Source organism: Passer montanus, unplaced genomic scaffold, assembly GCF_014805655.1.
Source record: "Passer montanus isolate IOZ18808 unplaced genomic scaffold, ASM1480565v1 scaffold10, whole genome shotgun sequence".
Lineage (NCBI taxonomy): Eukaryota > Metazoa > Chordata > Aves > Passeriformes > Passeridae > Passer > Passer montanus.
Window position 1 is genome coordinate 27850289 of NW_024356505.1, and position 22812 is coordinate 27873100.

Genomic DNA, 22812 nt, shown 5'->3' on the forward strand with positions numbered 1-22812 from the left:
TTTTCTCCTTATGTTTTCTCATGAAGGAAATACAGCCTCTGCAGCTGTTGAGAATTTGTCTTGTAAGTGTATTAAACAGGACACAGTGTACAACACGGAATAGATAGATGAGGAAGGAAAGCAATTCCTTCTGTAGACCTCTGCTGCCAGTTGGTTGGTCTGTTCCAGTGGGTATGCAGCTTAAATATTTTCACATGTACCCCAGATTAGTCTCAAGGCTGGTTTGAATTTCTTCATTCAGCTCTGTGGCCTGTTTTGATTGGAAACCTAACCAGGCACTTTATATACCCAGCTGTGTACGCAGAAGAAGATGAGGGAAATTATATCAAGAAATTTGAATGCCACTAATGGGCCCTTTTTTCCCTTGGTTCAGGGGAACTGGCTCTGCAACAGCAAAGAACAATCACAGCAGAGACTGCTTGTTAATAGGGAAAGATGCCCCATTGTTTACATTAATTGGAACAAAGCAGTTGAACATCTGTGTTGTATCATAACTGAGAGTAGTGTTAGAGCAGCTGTAATGGCACTTATGGACTCAATCAAATGGCCCTTGCTTGATAAGTTACATGAAACTTCAGTAGTAGAAATGTAGACAAGACTGTCTCATGGAAACATCTGATGAACTGAATGAAAGCAGTACTTATTAACTCCTTTTGCTACAGCCATTTGAGGATCCGTAAGTATGTACTGTTCAAAGTAAGACAAAATATCAGAAATGCCGGTGTGTTTGAAAATATTACTCACTTTTGATGATGATCCATTGTACTCCTGACTATAAATACCTTCCCTCCCCATCCTCACCCATTGAAACTATATAAATATTTTATACATTTTCCTAACATTCTTTTTCCTCCATGTGACTTATGGTTCCTGTTCCCTCTCCATCAGAATACAGTAACGGAACAGTTGCAGAAGGGTTATGCCAAGGACCAGATCTACACATACGTTGGGGACATTCTCATCGCTGTCAATCCATTTCGGAACATAGATATTTATTCTTCACAGGTGTGAAAATTTAGGTTTTGCTATTTTAAACTAGCACCAAATTCCACTAAAATATAAATATTTGTGTTAAGTATAAAGTAAGACCATTCTTGAGATTTATTTTAGCTTACTCTGAAAAAACAGAATTACCAGTAGAGATGTTCTTTCAAGTGCGCATTGACACAAATTCTTAACACTTGCTGAATTTCAGCACAGAAATGAGAAACTCCAAAATAATTACTTTCTAGTGTCTTTATGTCTGCAGTGTAGATCATACACAAAGCAATCCTGTAAAATGTTAACTTCTGTGAATCTGTCTCCTTATTATACAAAAGGGAATTTGTCTCCCTATTACACAAAAGGGGAAAGATATTAAAGTCAGATAATACAATAATTTGGGGTTATTAATTATCAGATACTGCAGGTACAGAAAAGATCTCAAGTTTTAACATCAATACCATGCAGAGATACTAATAGGAAGGGAACACAAATAAATTTAAATAAGTTGGAACTGTGATGTCTGACAACAGCAAATTTTCTTCTAATAAAATGAGTTTCATAATGTAATCAGGGCTAAAATCATAGAAAATTGCACTCCACTTTTTAGCAGTTCTTATAGTCCTAAGTAGATACAGATTCATGGTATAGTGAGTGCAGTAACAGCTCCCTCAGAAAGCCTCAGCATGCTATACACTAATCTAAAAATAAAACCAAACTTAAAAAAAAAAAGTTTTTAAAGGACAGTGATAATGATTTTATTTTTCTTACACTTAGCATTCCAAACTGTACATTGGAGCCAAACGGACTGCCAACCCTCCTCACATTTTTGCTGTTGCTGACATAGGCTATCAGTCCATGGTGACATACAACTCTGATCAGGTATGGCTGAGGTGTATAATTACATCCTCTGCCAGGCTAAGAGATATGTGATGAGCTCAGTCCTGCTCTGTTCTCTGCAGTGTATTGTTATTTCTGGAGAAAGTGGAGCTGGCAAGACGCAAAGTGCCCATCTGCTGGTTCAGCAGCTCACTGTCCTCGGCAAGGTAAGTGGCAGAGGGGATGTCTCTGTAAGGCTTTAAGGCTTTGCTATCCTGGCTATAAAGGGCTGAACCTATGGGCAGGGCATTGGTTGTGGGCTGAGACTGTTACACATTTTCCAAAGAACATTAGAACGTGATGCTGATCTGTCTACTCCTTCCTCCCTCCTAGGGTCACTTGGAAATATGCTGGGGTTTCTACAATGAAAAGTACCCACTGCAATGAGGGCTGTGACTTAGATCCCTGTTTAGAGTACCTTCAAGTCACCCAAGCAGTACTAAATAAAATCCTCCTCTAGTTTATCATTCTTCCACAACCAGATTGCTGTCAGTGGGACACAGTCTTTCTGGGAAGTGGCCGCCATAACTGTCTGAGTGAAATGCCATTTTTAGCATGCCCGAGGTGAGAGGAAAGCAAGCTGATGGATTGGTAGGGTGAAATGGAGCAGTAACCAGATGCTAACAAGGATCCTAAAAGCAGATTGGTCATCTCAGAGCCACAAAACCACAGAAACTGTAGAAATTAATTTATAGTGTTGTTATCATTATGTGTGTAATTTCTTCTAGACAGCGTTAATTTTATATATATATATATGCCTTTTTCTCCATATAATTTCCATGGGAATAGCTGCCCTGATTATGTCACACTTCACAATACCAATGAGAAGATTAAAGGAACACCTAAAAATGCATGAATTTGAATAATCACTGATAATTGGAAGCAATTATCTTTTTCATATCCAGGCTAATAACAGGACTCTGCAGGAGAAGATTCTCCAGGTGAACAACCTTGTAGAAGCATTTGGGAATGCAGGCACTATCATCAATGATAATTCAAGCAGATTTGGAAAATATTTGGAAATGAAATTCACTTGTGGTGGCACTGTAGTAGGAGCTCAGATTTCAGAGTACCTCCTTGAAAAATCCAGAGTTGTCCACCAGGCAGTGTAAGTATGAAAATTGTATTTGACCTAATTTGGGGGCTACAGACTAGGCCTATAATGCAGGAAATCACTTTGGTTCAAAACACAAAGGTGAATGAGGTACCTGGATTTTTTTCCTTAAAGGTTGTATATGAATAGCTTATGAATCTGTACACTAGCTGAAAACTACTCCAGAGTTTTTTTTTTCATTGCCTCCTGGTTTATTTAAACAAATCTTATAAAAATGCCCATGTGATATATAAAATAAGAATGTGCAAAGAATTACAAACTTACTAATATTTCAGACACACTTTTCATTGTGGGATTTTGGAGTATTGTGTTAAGTGTATCACTTGGATTTACTTCCTCTAAATTTCATGTAGTATTGTAGCTTATTTCTTTGTTTGTTTGGTTGTTTTCAGTTTTGGAACATCTAGTAGGATTTGTTTATAGGGGATTAGGGGTCAAAGATCCCTGCCAAGAAGGGCTTGGGGGTACTGATGGGTGAGAGGCTGGACATGGTCCAGCCATGTGCCCTCCCAGCCCAGAAAGCCAAATGTGCACTGGGCTGCATCAAAAGCAGCGTGGGCAGATGGTCGGGGGGGGAATCTGCCCCTCTACCCTGCTCTGGTGAGACCCCACCTGCAGTGTTGCAGGTCAGCTCTGGGTCCCCACTACAGGAAATATGTGGATCTGTTGAAGAAATTCCACAGAAGGTCACCAAGATTATTAGAGGGATGGAGCACATCTGCTATGAGAAATTTTTCTCTGCTGAGAAAATTGGAGAAGAGAAGGCTTTGGGGTGACCAAACAGCCACCTCCCAGCTGAAGGGAGCCTGTGAGAAAGATTGAGACTTTTTTGCAAGATCATGTAGTGGTGGGATAAGGGGCAATAGATTTAAACTGAGTGAGAGTAGGTTTAGATTAGATTTTAGAAAAAAATTCTTTAGTGTGAGGGTGGTGAGGCACCCAAATAAGTTGCCCAGGAAAGCTAAGGATGCCTCATCCCTGGAAGTGTTCAAAGCCAGGCTAGATGGGTCTCTGAGCAACCCAATCTAGTGAAAGGTGTCCCTGCCCATGACAGGGGAGTTGAAACTAGATGATCCTTAAGGTCCCTCCCAGCCCAAGCCATTCTATGTTTCTGTGATCTAATGGTGCTCCTGAGACATAGACCTAAGTTCTTGCACAAAGCAGGGGTTTGAACGTGATTACTTTTTGCCATTCAGTAGTGACTGACTGGCATCTCAGGGCTCAGTCATGGTTGCAAATTTTCACCTAGTTCTTTCTCATAAGGAGCATGGGAGCTTTGAATATATAATAAACCTCTGTCCTAGGTTTGGGCATCTAGCTTCTAGGGAAAGCATGCCAAGTCATAAGGCCCTTTTGCTGAATGTCTGCTTCTTGGTTCAGGACTAAAAGACACAATAGACCTACTGCATTCAGTGAACCAAGAGTGTATACCTCTCCCACAGTCAGAAGGTTTTTTTAAAATAACTGGAGTTAAGCAACCCATTCAGTGTGGGTGGGTGAGGAACATGCAAGATCTCACACAGGATCTACCAATTGCATCAGGGGCAGAGCAGCACTGAGCTGCTTTAGCACTGAGCAGCCACCCTGGCAGTGTCAGGACAAAAACAGAATGGCATGAAAAGGGTGTTCACAGCAAATAAAACTTCTTTCAGAATCCTCTGTCACTTTGTGTGAGTCGTGCCTGTTATTAAAATAACATTTAGTAATAGTATGTGTGTCATTAATAAATGTAGCATGGTTATATTACTAAATCAGTTTGTTGTTTCTGTTGTTTCAGAGGAGAGAAAAATTTCCATATTTTTTATTATATTTATGCTGGTCTCGCAGAAAAGAAAAAACTGGCACATTATAAACTGCCAGAATATAGACCTCCCAGGTAATGCAGTTTATTTTTGCATAAATTGATTACTAAGAAACACAGTGTTGAATTCTCAGCCTCATTTGCATTCTAACTTTGTATCCATCAACTCTTTCAGATATCTGCAAAATGATCATTTCAGAATAGTGCAAGATTTCATGAACAATAGCTTTTATAAGTCTCAGTTTGAATTAATAGAACAGTGCTTCAAAGTCATAGGTTTTACACTGGAGGTGAGTGCTGATAACCCTTTTCCTTTGTGAGCTTCACCAGCTACTTTAATCAGGAAAAACTTATATAAAGCATTCAAATCTCCCTTTTTCCTTTAGCATATTGTGTTTCTGTTTAGGATCTTGTATGGTCAACTTACTGTTATATAGTAACATTTAAATTTTTAAAGTTTCAAGGCATTGGTAAACCAATAAAATTATATTAGCCAACAAGGCTTTGAAATCAGTGAACACAGCACAGCTGAGTAATTTGTGGGGGGGAGAGAGAGATTTTAACAAATTTAATGCATAGAAAATTATGTTGTAACTGTTTATTAGCCAATAATTTTAGGCCTGTGAATATGAGCCTCATCTCAGTTTTAAGATGAAGTCCATGGTGAAAGTTCTAAAAATTCATTGAGCTGATCTGGGTATTGATGAACTCAATACATTTTCACAACTCTGGGGATAAAGTTGAATGAAGTTCTTAAATCCCTTTGGAGATGAATCTCATCACTAAACAGTAACTGAACCCATTTTTTCTTTATGATCTCATATAATTGCTCAGCTAGCTGTTAAACCCCTCTCCTCAGTCTGTCTTTGGTAGAATTGAATTTTAAAAAAGGACTGGATTGATAAAGGAAAGAAATCCCATCCTGTGACCTAGTTTTTCCTTATGAGAAGTGGTGCATCACAGGTGTCATTTATCTCTTTATTTATAAACAATATAAATAGTAAAGGTATGATCCATACAGTATCTGTGAAATATAGCACTAGTGCTTCAGAATGGACGTATGTTTTCATTCCCCTGACAAAACTGTATGTGGTAAGAAGCTTTTCACAGAAAATTGCTCACTTCAGTTGATGTTTCCTGGCTTCCCTCAATGTAAATATTTGAAATAGGCAGCAGAACATATGTATTCACCTATTTTGTTCTTCCAGAGTCACTTTGCATTAGGTTGTCGTAGCAAAGGTGTTCACAGTCTCTTTCTCCTCTACATGTTATTCGCAGCTGCTTTTAGTAATATCACAGCTGTAGTGTCACATCCTTTCACTTGTGCTTTCACCTATCCAGAAGCAGCATGAAAGGACATTCATGTTTCAGCACTGATAGCAGTTTTGTCACAGCACCAGAGACCTTGATAAATCCTAATTCAAAGCATGAAAAGCAGCAAGTCTGGTTTTGTTTCCAGTTCTTTTGTTCACTTGGATGGGTGGAAACAATAATCTTGATCATCCAGAAGAGGCCTTCCATGTACATTGAAGATGCAGTTAGAGCCAGGTCACTGGCTGCATTGTGCAGTTCTAGCATGGATCTTCACTTGATTAACTCAGCAAGCCACTGGGAGCTGAATCTGTGAAGAATTATGTACCTGTAGAACCCTGCAGTTTCAGAAGCAGGCTGAGTGCCATAGGCAATCTGCTTGTGGCTACTTGTGACCCCCAGCCATGTCAGCCTGCCTTGCATCCTCCTCAGGGTGAATTAACCTGTCTGAGGCTGTGCTTGCAGGAGTGAAGGAAGAGTCTTCTTCCCCCACTGATGTTCTGATATCAGATACATGTGCAAACACAATTTTTTTTCAGTGAAAAAAATATCCTGTAGTACATTGAATTCCTTTCCCAAGTTCACTTTTTAGTAATGCAGCCTTAAGCTTTGACATTCGTCCCAGTGCACAGAGGAATTTCTATATAAGCATGTTCAGTGTTTTATTAGCAAAAAGCCATGGACAGAAAAAAATCTTCAGTTAAAACTGAAACCTAAACAAAGCTTTATTTCTTTGAAATTTGCTTTTAACTGACTGACAGGCTTTAAAAGTAACTACTGTCAGTACTCCCTGTCTTAAAATCACAGTTTTATTTCAGGCTGCACAGCAAAATTAGTAAGAAAGGACTGCCTGAGGGGAACAATAATTATGTTGTATGAGACAGATCAAGCCAGATTTCAAACACACTGGAAAAGGGCAGGAAAATGTCAGCAGCTATACATATTGTACAGCATGATGGCAGAAGTTAAGCTATCCATTTCTTTGCATTTCAACTGTGTCCTTAAGCTTAAAATGAAAATGAGTAGTTAATCCTAAGTAAACTGTGTGCCAATTATCCTCAGCATAATTTTTTAGAGTGAGCTTACCCAGTTTGTCTTGCTGTCACTGGAATCATTATTTATTAACTACTAGATTAACTTCTGAAAGTGTTGAAAACAAGCTCAAGTATTCTAGAGCAATTAGAGATTTTATCTGAGTAAATGATGCCTGACATGGTACCAGCAAAGTATTGAATAATATGGATAAAATGCTGTGCAATTATAAAAAGTTCTTAGTTATAAAATACCAATCAGATTTTCAAAACTGCTTCTTATAAAACTGCTACAAAAGTTTTCAACCTGCTATTTACAAAACATACTATTACTGTATGCCTCAAAATACACAGTGTCACAGACTGTTAGTATGCTTTACAGGTACACCTACATCTTTCTGAGTAAAAAACACTCAGATCATCAGGTATAATGATAAACATTCACTATTCAGATGAAAATTTAAGTTAAAATCTAAGTCCAACCTGCAATGAAAGCATTATTTTACTAATTCCAAATATTATTTGAAATGTATGTATTCTTGTATAGGTACTGAATTTACTGTATCTATCACTTCACTGTCCAGAGTAATAACAGCCTTTTCCGTGACAGAGTCCATTTTCACAGAATCACAGAATTAACTAGGTTGAAAAGACCTTTGAGATCATGAAGTCCAAGCCATAACCTAACACCACCTTACCAACTAAACCATGGCAGAACCTCCTAAATAATTTGAAATCTAAATGTGTTTAAGCAAAGTCCATATTAAGATGCTTTGGTGAGTTCCTATCTGACATTTTGAAGGATAAAGTGCTTTACCAAGTCGGAGAGGTGAGGCCTCACTCTTCCCTCAGTGAAACTGTTTCTGATGACATTGGTGGGAGTTGATATAGACCTATTATTTGAAGTACCTTTGTTTCCATGATGCAAGAAACATCAATACAGATTTTTTTCTACTTTTTGTTAAACTAGATATTAAATCTTTAGACATGTTTGCACCTACAGACACAGTGAAGGGTAGATATAAATAACCTCTGAATTCTTTCTATGTAAGAGGGTAAGCACACAACTGTTTTTGCTTTCATTACTTCCTGTCAATAAGTACAGAAGAGAGGTTAGGCTATGGTTTGTCTTGCCCTCTTTGACTGTCTTACTCTTTGAAGACTTTGCTAAGTACAGAATGGGAATAATTGCTGAGAACAGCACTCCTAGAAGTAGTGGGCACATGGCAAACAGCAGGAAACAGCAGACATGCATATACCCACGGCACAAACCACAGAGAAAAATTACCTGGCTATTAAGTATTGCATTCTTTTAATGTACTTTTCAGGAACTTGGAAGTGTGTACAGTGTCCTGGCTGCCATTTTAAACGTGGGTAACATTGAATTTTCTGCAGTAGTATCTGAACATATGATTGACAAGAGCAACATTTCCAATCCAGTAGCCCTTGAGAACTGTGAGTGTTTTTTTCTTCATTTAACATTGTTTTTCTTTAGTGTTTTCATATCAAATTTATTTTATTGTAAGAGGTATCAATGAAAACTGTATTCACTTAGAAATTTTGCAAGAATAATTAAAAACTGAAGGTAGATTAATTCTAAGCCCACCTGAATTCAAATGCAAAAAAGAAAAAATATTTCCATGTTATGCCTCTTATTTGACTAACCAGTCCACTGGCATACAGGAAACATGACTAATACTGCAGATGCCTGAAAAAATCCTTAGTATTTTTCCAAGGTTATTTGAACATTTGATGGAGAACCTCATTAACACATTGAATATTTTTTTCCCAGTTTCTTTCTCAGCTGCTCATTTCTTGTTCCCCACATCTGCCTGTGGAATTATGGCTCACTAATTCTTTGGAAGGGATGCCTTACACTATAAGCTGCTAGGAGGTAGAAGAGGCAAAGGGACAAAGGTTCTCCAGAAATTTGCTGCACTTTCTCAGTAATTACACCTGGGGAGATAATGAAGTCTTCACTCTATCTTCTTGCATGTTTTCTTGCCTTAGAAAAATATTATGAAACGGGGAAAGAAGCACCCTTTTTTTGGAGCAAAGGAGAACAGCAGTGACTTGTATGAGTGGGTTATAACTGAGAGGGGTATTCACACCTCACAACTTGGGTACTTCTAACATGGTCACCTTCCAAAATCTGTCTCTGAGCTATGCCTGTGACATTCCTTCCCAGGTGCATCCCTGCTGTGTATTCAGGCAGATGAACTGCAAGAGGCCCTCACCTCTCACTGTGTAGTGACTCGAGGAGAAACAATTATTCGTCCCAACACTGTGGAAAAAGCCACTGATGTCAGAGATGCCATGGCCAAAGCACTGTACGGGCGCCTCTTCAGCTGGATAGTCAATCGCATCAACACTTTACTCAAACCTGACAAACATTTAAGGTAAAAGGAGATTTTGTAGAATAAAGAGATATTCTTTCTGTGGTAATAATATTGTCTTTCACTAGAGCATTTAGTGTAATTAAGTTCTTTTCCTCTGCTGCTTTTTTGTTTATGACCCCACCATGTTGAAAAGGGTTTGTCCCTTTCACAGGATATAGTGAAAATACAGTAGATATGGTTGGCAAAAGCATCTGGTGTTTTCCTGTTGATCTTTACTGATTTAACCCTTTTTTTTTTCCTTTTGTATTTTTAACCCTTTAAACTGTTTGCCCTTTTTCTTTTGTATGTTTTTCAGAGTAAAATTTTGATATTCATCATGTTGATTACACAGGTCAAATTCTGCTCTTATTTACACTGATGCTGTTGTCACTGTTGGTATAAGCATGGTTTCATACATGTGTGGGAATAGTTTTTAAACGCATTTATTGGAGGTATTGTCCACTTCACACTTAAAAAGTGACATTTTAAACACCATATCAATAGCAAATAGCTTTGGAGATCTGAATTTCCTGGATTTTTTCTTCTTAAACATCAGAGAAGAGCCAAGGTTGCAATCCTAAAATTTGTCTAAACTTTTAAGTATTTGGTTATAACAGAGCAACAATAAACAGAACTTTAATCAGTAAGTGATAGGATGAAATCCATGGTAGATGGGGCAGCACTTCTAGCCTGTGTACCTCTCTCAGTTGTCTGTACAGAGCCCTTTTCAAACTGAATACTTACTTATTATGCTGGTGAAGAGGGAGAAAATTCAACCTGAAATGCTCACTGTAAAAAAACCCAAACAAATTTTGCTTGATTTTGTGGTAGTAAAATAGTTTGCATTTTCTGTTTTTATGTAATTAGCTCTGAAAAAGAAATGGGGCAGATAAATTTTAGCAGTCTATTCATCAAAAATGTAATTTTGAGACAGATTAAATAGTCACCAAATTCAGATCTCTCCACAATGAAAACTTCCGTTTTTGAGATGGACTTCACAAAGAGGTTTAAGTGCTATTCATGAGTGTCTTGAGGCTGATTCTTAATTTATGATTTAATCTTAATTTATGATTTCCTAAATTTTTATTTTAAAATGGTTACAGATAGCCCCTCAAAGAGGTTTTATAGAAAGAATGTGATTTATATTTTACTTGCCTACAAAGGTCACTAATGTCAGCCTTAGTTTGTTATAAAATTATATCCTCTTAATTTTTTGCTTCAGCAAATAAGTATTAGAGTTTTCTTCCAGTTGCACAAGTGATCGCATATCTTGAGTATGCCCTACTTAAAATATTGGTGATTTAAATTCATAACACATCCCAGTGCATAAAATAGTTATTTAGCTACATAAAAGGTCTAGCTAGTAATTCTTTTTACTTTAATGTTAAACAAAACAGTTTTAATTGTTATGAGTAAGTAATATGAACAAATAATATTTAATGACAACAGTCTTTAACTTCAGGATGCTGGTGAGTAAAGCTGGTGTTATTCCAAGAGAAACAAAAAGAACTGCATGTTGTTTTTGTACTATAGTCAGCTTTTTAGAATAATTACTTACAAATATTAGTGTAAAATTAAAATTGTACATCCCCTATTCACTTATCAGTTGACTTGGTTGTTGTGTATCTGGTCTGCATTGCAGTAATCTTTGAATTGATCTGCACTTATGTATCTCAAACAATTATTGTCATTTTAAAAGAGATCTGGTTCAGCAGAACTTATCCTGTCTAACTGGTGTACAGATTTGGCCCATGATTTCCCTTTGTGAAGTAGTAATGAATGTGGTTAATGAAAAAAAAAGATACAACAATGAAAAGTATATTTCATCTTTGCAGTGAAAATGATGATGGCTTGAATATTGGAATTCTTGATATCTTTGGCTTTGAGAACTTCAAAAAAAATTCTTTTGAACAACTGTGTATCAACATTGCCAATGAACAAATTCAGTTCTACTTCAATCAACATGTCTTTGCCTGGGAACAGGTATGTGTTGGTTATTTTGATGAAACTTTAGTATTACTAAACACATGAAACATATAAAGCTTTCAGTATTACTGAATGTATAAAACCTTGTCTCAAGAAACTACATTGTTCCTTCTCCATGATAGCTTGTAAATAGCAGATCATAAAAAATGTTTTTTAAGTATGTTTTCCATGAAGCAGTTCTTGCTATTTGCAAGTAAAATGCCAACATAAAATGCATTAAACTTGAAATTTACAGTAACTAAGCAACATAACACTGTGCACTGGGATAATCTGATTGATGCAAATGTTATGTTGTTTTCTTGAGGAATAATGAGTATTGTAATGTATGATTCTCTAGTAAAACAGTAAATGAGTGGTAACAAAATTTTGAAAGTGCAGGGTTCATAATAGTTTACTAATAAACTTAATGAACACTGAAATTCCATTATTAAAAACTGCAAATCTCACAATTATTTTTTCGTCTTGAGAAACTAGATCATCTCAGCTAAACAATGATGGATTTAATCTAAATAATTTACTTTAAAGCAGAGAAAATTAATAACATTGTAAATATAAAAGTTTATTAATTTGGAGAGGGAAAAAACCTAAAAAAAATCATCTCAACTTTGTAAATAAATTCAGGAGAATTAATCATGATTCAATATTGTTATTTTAAGAAATAACATTTTTAGGGGGAAAAAAAAAGATCTTGGTGAAAATTTAAATATTTCAGAATTCTCTATGGCAGAACAATCAGAATTCAAACCATAGGTGAAATTATATTTTTGTTTTTTTACTAAAATTATTTGGTTTATGATACACATATGAAAATTCTCCTGAATTGTGATTTTAATTGTTAGTAGAAACAGAGTGTTTTGTCAGTGTTAATCACTGTTTGTTTTAATGTAAGACAGATACAAGTTTGGAATGTGTCTATGTATGCAGGTGTGTACATGCATGTACATGCATGTGTCAGTCTAGAGGTGTATATATTTATGTGTAATATGACAATTTTTTTTTTGTGGCTCAGTGTTTTATTCTCTTCCCGATTATTTCAGGAAATGTTGTCTTGCAGTCATGTATCTTGTAGTTGTTTTTATAGATTTATGTGCAAGAGTACCAACAGAAGTGTTTCCTTGGTTTTAATATAATCTAAAATCCAGAGAAAATTTAACTAGATCTACTGTAATTACTTGGGCATCTTCTTTCCGAAGTTCACAAAAGAAGGGCACTTGGATATTGCTGTTTCTAACAGCTGGGAGATGGAAATAGCACAGACTGCAGCAACAATATTTATTCCTGTCAAAACCAAGCACTGACCAGATCCCATGGACTTGCATATGTCCACTTTGCTTAAATGCTAAGTTTAAGTCTTCCTTGTTGCAGACTTTTCCCCTGGTCTCAGGGACCTGGAATTATCAGTCAAGACCAATGCAAAGAAGGCATTGAATATCTCAGCCTTTTCCACGTCATCCACAAACTTGTTCAGCAGCAGGACCACATTCTCCCTAGCTGCCTTTTGTTGCTGAGAGACCAGCCTTGGTGTTCTTATCCCTATTCCTGTACACCTAATATTGTTTAAATGTTCCTTCTCTTTTTTAATTAGAGTCAAGTTAGTGTAATCTGTCTTCACTTGTTTCTAGGTATCCTCTTACAGAACTTTTTGGCCAGACCTATATTATTGCATAGGTTTGTAGTGTCACCGTGCAGTAGGAACAGTTTTCTCCCTGCGTGTGCTTTGCTGTACCATGGTCAGGGTGGTTATTCTGTTACTGAGCACATAGGGGGGAAAATTAACTTCTTATTTTGACAATATATAGTTTGCCCATTTCTCCCTGTAGGAAGTTAGTACAGCTACAGACCCTATAGAAGGGAAAAGTAATCTTTATTTACAGAATCTCTAAGTACATCAATTTTACCCATTTCCATTCATTCTCTCACAGATTTCATTGACTCACAGATACATAAAATGCACCGTGGTGTGTGGCGGGGGGGGGTGGGGGGTGTCTGTGTTCAAATGGTCTGGCCAAGAAAATTTCTGAGTGACATATAGAATAATGGACAGCAGCTGGCAAGTCTTCATCATGTCTGTTAAGTTCTTCTTGCTGAAATAGCTTCTGGACATATCTTTTACAGCCTTTAGCAATCATTCTTTCCCTCAAACCCTTATTTACTTCAGCATCCATAACCTTTAGGCAAGGTCATTATCTGGCTTTACTTGTTTGGAACATATATATTTTTATGGCTACAGTCCATTTCCTTGGTGGGCTCGTAAGAAAATTGTGTGTGATGTGCTATAACCTCGCAGTCATGCTCCTGCTGTCAGGTTTAGAGAGTGTTCCGCTCACTAACTCTCTGCACTGTGTTTTTATGTAAGTGAGGGCCTTCTGTTCTTGTAAGGGACTCTTTCCTCGGTTTTATTGTTATGAACAAATGTTCTTCATTCAAATCACAGGCTATCACACAGCTATTCTTTTAAGACTATTTTTTCTGGTGCTTATATTCACATTCCCATTCATATTTCATTTATACCAGTTCTAATATTTCTATTACAAGTGTCCACATCCAGCCTGTAATACCAACCAAGTGACTGTCTACCTTAATTTGCATCAAACCACTACATCAGATTATACCAAATTTCATTATAGTACCTTGTAGCAGTCTCTAAAGATATTACTACAGAAGTTCAGAAGGAGCTATACAGATTAAGTTCATGCAAGTATAAATCTGCTCCTTTCAGAGACGGGAAATGAGAAATGTGTTATTCTGCATTACAACCCAGTGGCACAGAATGATTTGTGGTATGATTCATAGTCATTATAAGACATTACTTTTCATTTATTTATTACATGGTTGTCCCAGTTTTACATCACAAAAACAGCCTTTGAGAAAGCAGGTGGCTCCAGAATCTTTCCTATTCACTTTCCTGTTCACTGTAAGGACTCTGCTATGCTGACACCAGTAATGTACATTAATTGTAAACTAAAATTAAAAATATCACTGATGTAAAACAAACACTAGGATGACCTCTGCTCTTTGCTGATGTACCTACTTGACTTTACAAATGACTTTATATGCAAGGGTTTGTGTCACAGACTCTAAAAGACAGAAGTTATGTTTACAAGAAGGCTGATGCCAGAAGTCACCAAGATCTTTGTTGGCTTTCCCTTAGCCCTGACTGTTGTGCTGCTGGAGCTGTCCTGTCACTGGGAACCCAGGCTAGTGTCTCTTCACATCCCTGTGCAGTGCCAGGCAGAAATGTCAGATTGTCCTGTGCTACCTCAGAAATCTGTAACACGACACTGCACTGAACCCTGTAGATCTACCCAAGGAAGAAAGCCTGCCCTGTGCAGTGCCAGGCAGACATGTCAGATTGCCCTGAAATCTGCCCTCAGAAATCTGTAACACAACACTGCAGTGAACCCTGTAGATCTACCCAAGGAAGAAAGCCTGAAGAATTTAAGTTCTTTTATACTTCCCTCAAGAGACATAAAATGTACAAATCCATTGTTTTTTCATCCTCTCCCTATTTTGCCCTGTTCAATATCACATCACGTGCAATTTGGTGAAATTTGACGGATCTGTGGGAAGCTGAGGCCTAATCAGTTGATTACACTCTAGTTTGTCATCAGCTCATGTTCACCTAGAATTAAGTAGTGATTATGTCATCAGAGAAGGTGAATCATATTTTGGCAACTTGACCAATGAAGCCAAATAGTAAATACACTCATGAGGCTGAATTGTACTTTCAGTGTTGCAGGTGACATTGTTTTATCATTGCCAGTGGTCTTTTTTCTGTTTCTGAATCTGAGAAGCATTCACAGTTTTTCTTTCCTTAGAAGTGTGGCCCACAAAAATAAAAAGGCCACAGTAGTGACAGGGGTAGAAGAAAGGAGCAGTGGTACTATCACAACCTGAGGCTCAGGGTGTCAGCTGGAATGGAGTGTCTGTGGGCCAACATGGACAACTCAAGTCAAAACTAAGAGAATTTATTCTTTATTGTTGAATTAATATTTTCATTTAAGAATAAAGGCTTTTAGGCCTGAATGCAATCTCCTTTCACTAATTTAACAGAAAGACTGAAATGGGTATATAGTTTAAGATTAAGATAGTGTAATTCCCACTAGTCAATGGAACTGACTGGGGAGAGAATGTGGCCTCTCAACTTAGTCACTGCTTTTTGTTTTGCTAGCACAAGGGGGTTTTTTTGGTCACTATAAAGTGAAGTACAATTTTTGGACTTTCAGTCCTGTCCTTCAAGGTATTCCCCTTACATATTAGATAATGATATAAGTTACTTTCTGTCAGCTCCATGATCTGCAGGTCACAATGTTCAGCAAAACAGCCTTCTTATTTCTCTCTCATTTGTCATTCCCCCATAAGAAGTAAAAAGTGTAATGGCAGATAGCTGAAACACTTTGGAAAGTAGCAAGTTTGCTGTCAGTTAGAAGGATTATACTTTTTGCATTAAATGTATGCTATGTTTATTTTACATTCCCATGACAACTTAATCTTCTAGTTTCAGCTGGAAAAGGTTCCTTCTGAGTAAGTCCCTGGTGTCCCCATTTAAACCCAAGTGTCATCATAAAATGTTCTTGGTGAAATGGCATTACTTTATTAAACATGAAGACCATGTCCTAATGCATTTTGTAATTCTTTTGTTACCATTGAAACCAGGTGGTACAAGCTATTGTTACATAGTTTTGATCATAGGAAAGATAGCATGTAATACTAAGACGAGATGGGAGCCCAGTTAATAGTCTAACTCAATTATTCCTTTTGACATCCCATCCACAGGAATACTTTCTAATGGATTATGATTTAGAATTTCAAGAAGTAGATATTTTGTGGAGCTTTCTTGTGGAGAGGATTACAAAATCCTGTAGCTGATTCATCTTATTAATTCAAATAAGACTTGTTTCATTACAGTTTTATGATGTCCATTATTAAAGCTTTTATACTTGCTGCTTATATTCTAATGATGTGGTTGAAACCAGCACTACATCAGAAAATGTAGTACAGATAATTTCTGAGTCATCTGTCACACTGGTGCCTGGCTTGGTCATCAGCTGTCCTTCAGGAGCTTGTGGGAAATGATGGAGTGAACTCCTTCATATGCTGCTGGGAAGCTGGCAGCATCTCCAAAGCTGTCAGTGCTGACACTTGTTCAGTTGTGAGACACAAAGGACACAGACTGGTCACTGCAGGCTGGGAGGTCAGGCCCTGTGTGCTGCCCGGGCAGGGAGGGGAGCAGGTGTTGCTGTTTTAGCATAGTAGTACAGCTTCTAAGAGTTCCTTTCTTTTTCAAGGAGAACACTTTTATCAGCTCTCTAAACCAGCCTCTCTCACAAGCATTTGAAGTTGGAAAAGGTTTATGATTAGACAGGTTGGCTGTGAGAGCTTGTTTGAAGAAGTCCGAGTGTCACAGAAACACTCTCCTCTGATAGATCCATCCTGAGCAGTCTCTTCCCCTTGCCTCCTTGATAAGGGTAGTCTAGATAATCCTAAACAGTAACAGCTGGTTCCATGAACATCTGTGTGTCAGATGTTGTGTAGCTGTAGCCCTCAGTTAACCTGCCCCTACTCCCATGTTATCTCTGGGAGATAACACAGACTCACTCCCTTTCTGCCACCAGCTCCTACAGGTATATAATTAACTTCTCGCCTGTATCAGTGATACATTTGTTACTCTCCTGTCTTGTCCTGCTACTCAGGTCATTGATTAAATTAAAAAGCAAAACTCCACCCGTCCACTGCTTCTGACACGAATGAGGTTAATGTTATTTGTCTCAAATGAGGAGTCCTCATGGGGCTGTAGGCGAGATTCTTACTGATTATACCCTTGTGTGGCATATAAACTGAATTATAACCTATCCTTAGAGTGAAGAGTGTCCTGGGAAATTACATCAATCTGGATACTGGAAGGGTTTAGGTATATATTTTGTGTCCTCTTTCAAATGGATCAAACTTTTTATTTGTGCCTGTATTTTTAGACCAGTCTTATTGATTTTATGCCTTTTGTTGTTTCTCTGAGATTAAGAGGTATGAAATAGGTGCTTTTCTGTTGTATATGAAAGTGATCTTCTTTTTTTAAATGCTCAATGTGTTGCCTTCACTCACTCAGACTCAAGTGAATGACACATAAGGAGAGGTCCTCCAAGGTTAGAGGTCTTTGAACTCATTAATATTAGCCATCATTCATTTTTGTGACATTCTTCTCACAATGAATTCAGGATGGCAAAACTGCGATGTTAACACCATACATGAATACAACACTTATTAAGTCCTATCCTTTGGCAGAGGGATGATTTTAAAGTAGATCGAAAGCTCTGTGTTTCACAGTACAGCCTGCACAGGACTGAAGGCATCCTTGGCACAAACAGGAGCATCGTGTGGTAGAAAACTGCTATTGCTTTACCTAATTCAAGCAAAAATAATGGGGGGTGGTAGTCCCTAGAGCAACCTTCTCTTGGTAAATCTGCAGCTGTCCTCTGCCTTGCTAAATGATTAAGGGAAGTCATTCTTGTATTCTCCAGCTATAATCTAAATTATAGTCAAGATAAAACCATCGCAACGCACTGTAGACACATCTGGGTTTTGTTTTTTCCTTAGTCTGGGAGAAATCCAGATATTTGCAGTCTTCAGGAAAAAAACAGCCAGACCAAACCAAACAAAGAAAGCAAACAAAGAAGTCCACGCCATCAGCTTTTCTCTTGTTTTTAAATCTTGGGGAATACCTTTCCCTAGGTCCTTAAAAGGAATGAAAATGTGTTAGAAGCAAATCTGAGGCAATGTATTTAATTCTTAGGAAGTATGTACACAATTCTTTAATTTTTAGAAAGTATGTGCACCTTTTTTCTCCAATTAAGAATTTTTCCAGGTGTTTGAGGAGGGTGATTGAACAAGTAAAGCCACTGGAACCTGTAGCTACTTCTGTAGATCTTAGCCATCACTTGGATCTGGACAATGAGTTGGGAATGTAAATATAGCTCAAAATGGTTAGGAAATTTCTACATTTCAGGGAAATAAATAGACCCTGAGGTCTCTATTTGCAAACAATATACTTTATCTTCTTCAACTCTATTTCTTTAATTCTTGCTATTCCTGTAAAGTATCTTACTTAACCAAATATGCCATAGGAGTGAGTATTGAACTTACATGTTCAAAACTGAAATCCCAGCTGACATTTGTTTCTGCAAAACCTTGACGGCATTAGCCCTGAGGCATACTTTCTCAATGCAGTTTTAATTTGCTGCAATTGACAGTTTGTGAATTATTTTCTGAAGTGGTTCTGGGTACACAGACCAAGCAAGCCTTCTGTTTCTTGCTGCAGAATGAATACCTTTATGAAGGTGTTGATGCTAGAGTTATAGAATATGAGGACAACAGGCCCCTCCTAGATATGTTCCTGCAGAAACCAATGGGTTTATTGTCTCTGCTGGATGAGGAAAGTCGATTCCCACAAGCAACAGATCAGACACTTGTAGGTGAGTATGTGTGCATTTCACAGTTTTACAGCTTGTCTTCTTTTCCATTTCTGTTTGGCACATACAGTTCAGACTACATGCTAGTTATGCTTTTAGTGAGCCCCCATTTCAGTGTCACAGTGTGTTTGAGGGAGACATGCATGCTGGGATGGTTGTGTCCTTGAAGTAGAGAAACAGGGTGAGTACAAATGAACCTAAGCTGCTGATCCAGGTTTAAAGTTCTCCCACCTTCAGGAATCTTTTGCTGCAGAGCTTGAAGAGTAAAGATCAAACTGAGTTAAAACCCTAGGTTCATAGACCAAGAACACTGTTTGCAAAGTTCAGTCATGCTTAGCTCTGAGATTTTTGATGAGCAGTATCTGAACAAGAAGCTTAAGACTTTTTAAGAGTAATGACTGAAAACATGCTTCAGTGCCTTTCAGCAAATTATGCTTTCTGAGAGTTTTCTATTCACAAATTAAAATTAAAACACCTAAAGTCATTGTAATTCAGATCCTGAATATTTCAGTGCTGTTGAGTAGTTGTAATTAGTATCGACTTCATTATTTCAGTGGTATTTCTGTGCAGATAAATCCTGGTTTTACTCATTTTTGAATGTGCAGAATGTCAAATTAGAGTTTTAGCCAACACCCAATCAGAAAACATAATAGTATCCAGTAACAATGCCCATGTTAAAGCAACTATATGAACTTGTTCTTTTATCCTCATGCTTTTTAGTCTACAGTACAGAAGCACTCAATCCGTGAAAGTTTCTTCACAACTCCTCAAGGAATTGTTCGGAACAATTTCTGCATTTTTTCATTTATGTAGATAAAAATCTTGGAAAGGCAAGCCCTGGAAGTGTTCAAAACATGTGGATGTAGCACCTGGGGACATGGCTTAGTGGTGAACAGGGTGATGCTGGATTAAGGGTTGAACTAAATGATTTTAGACTTCTTTTCCTACCTTAATTATTCTATGATTCCATGATTTTCTGAGATCACACATTAAAAAATTGGAACAAAGTAAGTAACTTGTCCAAGAGCTCCTATATCCTCTATCCAGTGTCTTTTGATACAAGACCATTATGGTATCTCTGTCCTTCAAAACACCAGTGTCTGTTTTGTGCCTCTGAATTGGCTGAGAAGTCAGGAAATCTCCTTGGAGGGATACGGCTTCAGAAGAGAATGATTGTACAGTAACTCCAGTAAGATAAACTATGTGTTTCCTTTCAGAAAAATTTGAAGATAATTTGAAATCAAAATATTTTTGGAGACCCAAAAGAGTAGATCTAACCTTTGGAATTTATCATTATGCAGGAAAGGTAAGACACCTGATGATGTTAGTTTGAGATTGTGGAATGACAGGGCTGGAAGGAAGTAGAAGAGGTCATCTGGGTTGATTCTCAACAGTTGTCTCTTCAGTCCAGACATGGGAATGTTGTCAGTGCTTTACATATCAAAAGTAAATTGAAAAGTTTTTATCCCTCATTTAAAAAAAAAACAATAGCAGGAGTGTATTTCTCTTAAATGTCACAGGTAAATGAATTGACTGTATTATAGAAGACCCAAAACATAACTGGTATGTAATGCAACTCAGTGCTCTTCCCCTTAGTTCCTCAAAGTCCTGCACCATGCTTGCTCCCACTGTTTGTAACCAGGACCCAGCTCCATTCTTTCTACTGCCTCCAACACACCATAAGCCTTTCTTAGTTCTGTTCTTTGTCATCAGCCAGACAGAAAGTGCAGGCCCTGCTTCCTGCTTCATTCAGTGAGGAGCAGTTTCTTTCCTTCCTTCCTTCCTTCCTTCCTTCCTTCCTTCCTTCCTTCCTTCAGTAAACACAGGAGGAGCTGCTGTTGCAGCAGGAGGGCACTGGGCACCTGAACCTACCTTGGGAAAGCAGGAGCTCCCACCTCCCTCTGAGCTCTTCTGAAGAGTACAGAGTGAGTGAGCACTCATGTCATGGGAAAAAAACCGAGTTAGATCTGTGCAGTGCTGGAGCAGCTGGCCTGGGAAGAGACAAATACTGCCCGTCAGCTGATGGAAATACCTTACCCCTGGAGTAAGACAGCCAGCTAAAGAGCCACTTGTAACTCCTCTGACCCTCCTCTCCAGCTGAGTTGCATTTCACCAGCATAGCATACTTCAGTGCAAGGAGTGCAAAGCCAGGTCTCCCTCTACCATTCTTGTTACCAGCCACTGAAGATGGGGAATTACACCAGTGCCCCATCAGTGTTCAAAAAATTCTTACATTAGGAAGTTCCTTCTGCTGTCTAACTTATGTCTCTATTGTTGCCATGTAAATTCATTACCCCTAGTCCAGCTTACTGTGGAACTGGAGAGCAATTTATTTCCTCTTTTACATGTCTTTTTCATCATTTAAGACTGTTGCTGAGTTGTTCTGTAATGGGTTTTTCTAAATGATATGTCCCAGTATCTTCTACCCTTCCTGACAGGTCAAGTTTTCTTGTGAATCTCTTAGACCATCAAGATAGAACCCTGAAGCTACCTTTTGATTTAGATACACCATTCTTGGAATTTTTAGAGAGATTTCAGTTGCCAATATGCAGTTTGTGGTTCTGCAAACTTCCTCTACAATTAATACAGAGATCCCTAGGAAGAATGTTAAGTTCTGGGTCCAGCACAGCATAACATAAATAGCACAGGAAGACTGTACAGTCATATAGGTAATCCTGTGTGATGTGGTTGAAATCAAGTGCACGGTTAATTGTGCACTAGCACTTGTACAGCTGTAAAGGAAGACTGCAATACGCTTGTCCTGGTGATAAGTCCACACAGGTTAAAACTACTAGCTGCATTAGAAAAAATAAATGTCTCAAGCTACTTTGGAATTATAGATTTGCTTTTAGTGATTTGAATCATATCTCAGTATTGAAAAGATAGAATTTTCAGTGATCAAAAAAGAAGACTAGAAGTGAGAGTGAGCCTGATGGCTGAAAAACTATTTGTATATCTTGTTAAAGTAAAAACCCTATTCCAGAAAGCTTAAATTTACAATTACATTTCAAAGTCCAAGATGTATAAATGTACTTTTTAAACAGGTTCTATATAATGCAAGTGGATTCCTAGCCAAAAATAGAGATACTCTGCCAGCTGATATTGTGCTGCTGCTGCGATCATCTGAAAACAACCTGACACGCCAGCTGGTAACTCACCCTCTTACAAAAACAGGTATTGCTTTGTGGTGACCTTCTTAGTTTTCTCCTGCCTTCGTGATGACCACTGCTAAATTTCATATAACCACTGACTGATGACATTAGACACTTTGTGACTTCACTTTCCAACCATGGAATCTATACGGAATGGAGCTGCAGCCATCTCAAGCTGTAGGGGAGATATTGGTCTGGTCAAGTGGTAAGGAAGTGGTAGAGACTTCTTTCAGGGTCCTGTCTTCAGGGTAGGGGATCAAGACAGGGAGTGGAGTACATCTCTTGAGCTGGGGACTGAACAGGAAGGATCAGGTAAGTCAATGGCCTGTTTTGGACAGGGCATATATAAATTTCTGCAGTGCAATTTATCTCTAGGTGGTAGAGAACAAAGGTTGGGGCTCCTAACATCTGCTGCAAAGACTGAGAAGACACTCCCCTATTTTCAGTCTTAGAAATAAGCTGTAATAAGTCTTGTAAAGTCCTTGTAATAAGCTCTTCCTGAAGAAATTCGTAAGTAGAGGTGGAGGAATAAAACTGGCTCTACAGAAATTACTCCTAAATTGCATCTGGTTTGAACTATGTCCTTGCAAAGTGTCCTGCCTTCCACTGCAGGATGATGGGTAAGTCTCCTTACAACCAGTTTGTTATTGTGTTGTAGTACTCCCTGTGTGATGGCATTGATGCCATACAGTAAGTACTTTACAACATTACTTTCT

General features: G+C 37.9%; 1 protein-coding gene across 1 annotated transcript in view; it reads left to right on the top strand.

Annotated features, from left to right (window-relative positions):
- The window catches only part of MYO3A (myosin IIIA), a 114127-nt gene that overhangs the window by 61260 nt on the left and 30055 nt on the right, over positions 1 to 22812 (top strand). The window contains exons 11-22 of the mRNA XM_039709230.1: positions 889 to 1005; positions 1759 to 1863; positions 1944 to 2027; positions 2766 to 2968; positions 4752 to 4850; positions 4951 to 5065; positions 8446 to 8572; positions 9306 to 9516; positions 11331 to 11478; positions 18794 to 18947; positions 20162 to 20250; positions 21989 to 22118. Coding sequence (XP_039565164.1) covers positions 889 to 1005; positions 1759 to 1863; positions 1944 to 2027; positions 2766 to 2968; positions 4752 to 4850; positions 4951 to 5065; positions 8446 to 8572; positions 9306 to 9516; positions 11331 to 11478; positions 18794 to 18947; positions 20162 to 20250; positions 21989 to 22118 — 1582 coding nt within the window. The remainder of the gene's footprint in view (positions 1 to 888; positions 1006 to 1758; positions 1864 to 1943; positions 2028 to 2765; positions 2969 to 4751; positions 4851 to 4950; positions 5066 to 8445; positions 8573 to 9305; positions 9517 to 11330; positions 11479 to 18793; positions 18948 to 20161; positions 20251 to 21988; positions 22119 to 22812) is intronic.